Source organism: Amphimedon queenslandica, unplaced genomic scaffold, assembly GCF_000090795.2.
Source record: "Amphimedon queenslandica unplaced genomic scaffold, v1.1 AMPQUscaffold_13368, whole genome shotgun sequence".
NCBI lineage: Eukaryota > Metazoa > Porifera > Demospongiae > Haplosclerida > Niphatidae > Amphimedon > Amphimedon queenslandica.
The window spans coordinates 193,439-197,852 of record NW_003546396.1 but is presented as its reverse complement, the minus strand read 5'-3'; the positions used below and the strand labels follow the sequence as shown (position 1 = coordinate 197,852).

At 33.7% G+C, this 4,414-nt stretch overlaps 2 protein-coding genes across 2 annotated transcripts in view; both read left to right on the top strand.

Annotated features, from left to right (window-relative positions):
• LOC109582639 (cytochrome P450 3A19-like) overlaps positions 1-3,785 on the top strand; it is a 5,039-nt gene extending 1,254 nt beyond the window's left edge. Inside the window, exons 4-8 of the mRNA XM_019997479.1 lie at positions 2,884-2,996; positions 3,128-3,216; positions 3,262-3,399; positions 3,449-3,611; positions 3,669-3,785. Of these exons, the coding sequence (XP_019853038.1) occupies positions 2,884-2,996; positions 3,128-3,216; positions 3,262-3,399; positions 3,449-3,611; positions 3,669-3,743 (578 nt within the window). The 3' untranslated portion in view covers positions 3,744-3,785. The remainder of the gene's footprint in view (positions 1-2,883; positions 2,997-3,127; positions 3,217-3,261; positions 3,400-3,448; positions 3,612-3,668) is intronic.
• Positions 3,786-4,396: 611 nt separating this feature from the next.
• LOC109582638 (chromodomain-helicase-DNA-binding protein 8-like) overlaps positions 4,397-4,414 on the top strand; it is a 3,296-nt gene continuing 3,278 nt past the window's right edge. The window contains exon 1 of the mRNA XM_019997478.1: positions 4,397-4,401. Coding sequence (XP_019853037.1) covers positions 4,397-4,401 — 5 coding nt within the window. The remainder of the gene's footprint in view (positions 4,402-4,414) is intronic.

Genomic DNA, 4,414 nt, shown 5'->3' with positions numbered 1-4,414 from the left:
ATATAACAAAGAGTGTACTAGTCCTTATCATACTGATAGTGTTTGTGATACTGGCTAAACGTTACAAGTATCGTGTGAGAGAGAATGAAGTTAATATTGTTCAGATAGTTGATGATCATTATCAGAGATACATAAATCAAAGGGAGCAATTTATGAGTGGCATTGACAGTGACTCCTCCAGTGAATGACAGTATCTACTTATAATGAATTGACTATTTAATTAAATATTTTTATTGTTTTCAAGTTCACTCTAGCATTGATGCTTAATTCAGTTGTCAATTAAGGTGTGTTTCTATTTTGAATTTATTTTTCATATTCCTATGATTGTTTTCAAGTTATGTATGTCATTAAGCTACTTGAAGTGTCAATACAGTTACTATATAGTGTCTAATGGTTACTTTATTGTATTGATTATTATTATGCTTTCAAATGACAGTCATTATCTTTCACTGCATACAAATTGAACCATTTTATTCACTTATTATTGTCCTCTAGAAAGTCAGTTTTGATTATTAATTGAGCTACTTCATTAACTTTATTAGCCATAATCAGACCTGATGGTCTGATGGGGTTTTGTGTGCATATATAGATACACCAACAACATTGCTAAAACTGGTAAACTAAAGGAACATCTTGAAATGGTCATAATAATATCACAAGTTAGGAAAGAAATCATTGGCAGCGATGATGCTCTTCATAATTACTGTATAGCGGAAAAATTTTGCGGGATTAAGTTTTTGCAGATCCACCCAAAAATCATTTTTATGCTGGATTTTATCTGTGCAAATTAAATCATTACACCATCTTGTATTGTATCAGCTAAATTTTGTCTAATCTTATTTTTGTGAATCTTAACAAATGGCAAAAGACAGCCATGGCATCACGCTGTTGGTGCTGGACCATTCGGCAGCACTGACATGTCATTTCCAGCTGTGCTCCTACCGTTGATGCGGTTGGTCTTATCCATGTACTCCTGGGGTTGTTACCAACCCCTCAGCTGTGGTTACAGGCAGGATTTTGGGAGTGGCCTTTGCAAAATTTCAAACCTCCTCTCTCCTCATTTGAGGTTTCCGGAGGCTGATAGTCATTAAGTGGTTTATTTGTCATGTGACTTGTCCTATTATCACAAAAACACGCTCAGTTGCACTTTTAACTTTTAACCAGTCATGCCTGTCTCATTCATTCTTCAAACACAAACTGGAGAACATATCACAGATCAAGAATCCCATCAAACTGATAGTTAGAGTATTGTGTTATGCCAGGAAGCACAAGTATCCTGAGAATCGTAGTGCTCTGACCTACTGGGAGGAAGAGGCTCCTTCAAGACTAGACCTGGGTAAGGATAAATATGGTGGACCATTTACAGAGGAAGAGGTAGAAGATGTGAAGACAGTATTTCGTATGCTACCATTATTCATTGGTTTTGGTGCAATTTATCTCAGTAATGATGCCTATTGGTCTGCCGTTGATGGTTTTACATTACCAACTTGCTTTGCAATAACAGACTCTCAGTATTATTTTTGTTCAGGCATTTTAATGTTACTTTATCTATTCTTTATCAGAGTTTGTTTCTACAAGTATATTCCCAGTATGCTGACTAGAATGAGTGTTGGTATCTTCCTTGCTTTCATTGTTACAGTTTCTAAAGTGATCATATTTGTCTTTGAGAGGTCTCATCCAAACATAAACAACTTTAGTCAATTTCTCTTTATACCACAGATTATTCGAAGTCTTACTTTTATTTTGTTGTATCCAGTATCACTGGAGTTTACAGTAGCTCAGTCTCCAGTACACATGAGAGGAGTTATGGTTGGATTGTGGTTTGTCACTTCTGGAATTAGCTATATTGTTAACATTACTTTTAAGTTTCCATTTGATTGTGAAAGTCAATACATATAGTTTCTGTTATTATATAACAAAGATGGTACTAGTTCTTATCATACTGATAGTGTTTGTGATACTGGCTAAACGTTACAAGTATCGTGTGAGAGAGAATGAAGTTAATATTGTTCAGATAGTTGATGATCATTATCAGAGATACATGGAACAAGAGGAACAATACAAGAAGGATGAAAATGATGACATTCATTATTCAATTCAATATTAAAATAATTTTCCTGTCATTTTGTATACACTATAGCAAATATTTTGAACTCTTAGTACATATGTTTCGATTAAGCTTTCATGTAAACAAGAGTTATCTACTCTTGATGTAAACTACATCATTAAAATTACTAGCGCATTTAATGCAATCATGCACATGTACACGCAATTTTGTATCATGAAATGTAATAAAATTGAAAAGTCTCCCTTAACCATTTTCGTTCAAGACTCATGTACGCCAAATTCAAAGCAATTAAAAAATTTCTAAATTTGTTTAAAATTTTTACCAAGACACTATTTAGCTTCATTCCCCTTTAAAGATTATGATATTTTATGCTACATTTGTTAAAGTCCTGAAATCTACAAAGCTGTTACAGACAAAAATGTCGTACATGCATGTGGCTTGATTGCTGAATTTGCTGATAGTCATCTTTAATGTGCTATTTTTACTAGCAAGCTAGCCATTAATAGTGCCAGTATTTGGAAGTTTTATGATTTAGTTCAATGTAGCATTGAAAGTGTAGTGATGCTATTTTCATACTGATAGTATTTGTGATACTGGCTAAACGTTACAAGTATCATGTGAGAGAGAATGAAGTTAATATTGTTCAGATAGTTGATGATCATTATCAAAGATTCATAAATTAAATGTAACAATTTGGCAGTGACACTGACAGTGATTGATAATTGAAGCTTTTTAAAATCATGTATCGAGTCATACGTTTTGTTTTTATATCACATAAAGTGATTGAATGAAATGAATTTTTGCTATCGTTTCAGGATATGAATCTCTAAGGGACAAAATAATTGACACTATCACACTAATCAAAATAAATCCTCATGAGCAAAAAGAACTGTGTCAAGCCATTGATGACTACTATGAGGAAAATGAGGTAAGTATTATATGGAATGAACTCAATGAAGCTATTATTATTATTGTATTGTGTATTAATCTGGTCGCCCAGCCCCTTCACTTTACGACGAAGGGGCTGGGTGACGAGACTTGTATTGTATCTATTCATAGAATCCTTTTTTGTATGATGCTTCACAAAGCATTCCTTATTTTGATTGGGTCATTCAGGAGGCACTGCGTATATATCCACCAGCACCAATGTAATTGAGTACTATGGTCCTTTTTTACTTTTATTTATTTCTTAGTACCACTCGTTTGTGTAACGAGACATGTACAATGAATGGCGTCACAATCCCTGAAGGATGTAGAACTATTATTCCAATACTAAAGATGCATATGTCACCAGAGTATTGGGACCAGCCTGAAGTTTTCAATCCAAAACGGTTTGATCTATTTAAAAATCAATCATTAATGGTTCCTCTTGATGTATAGGTTTAGCCCAGAAGGCAAGGAGGGTAAGAATCCTCAGGCTTACATTCCTTTTGGTTCAGGACCAAGGAGTTGTATTGAAATGAGGTTTGCACTAATGGAGGCTAAGGCTTGCTTAGTGAGTATATTGAGGAAGTATAGGTTTGAAAGATCACCTGATACTCAGGTTAGCTGATCACAATCACGAAAGTACTACTTTTAATTTTTATCTATATACATGTAGGTACCATTGAAAATGGTAGTTGCAGTTTTGCAATATCCAAAGGATGGCATTTTTATTAAAATTGCAAAAGTTTGAAGATGACTGATGCAATCTTCCATGCAGTTGATGACTTTTTTCTTTTTTTGAGTTGCTTTTTTAGTTGTTGTTGTTATTTATACTTTGCTGAGCCTTTTATTTTGCTGCATTAAGTTTTTAATAATTTTTAATAACTGTTAATAAATTTATAATGTCGTCTGTTACGCGAGACTAAATCATGTTAGTCTGACTTATGTCTCCTGAGGCTGATCTGTGTACCTTCCAGTCTGTCCTCCATTGTGTTAGTGGAGTGAGTCCACGATCCATTCAACGCGCTATCTGTTTTGTATTGTCGTCCATGCTTGATGTATAAGGTCTTTTAAAAAATTTAAGCCTGTTTTCTAGTTTTTGGATAGAATTTTTGCCCCCTTACCCTTTTTTTACCTGTTAAAATTTTGCCAAATGTACACATAGATGTACATGTACATCTAACATATACACGTACATGTACACAGGCTCAAAAACTGATTTTTGCCATATCAATCATTTTAATCATGTCTATTGGTATGCATGAAATCACAAAATTAACATCCTTGAAATCCAACCACAAAAATACCCTCAAAAATTTATGCCTTAACAATGTACATTTATAATAGATAAATAAAAAACATTAAAAATGGGAAAATAGTAGGATTGAATTAAGTAAGGAAACAATGGGGTACTTGCAAACT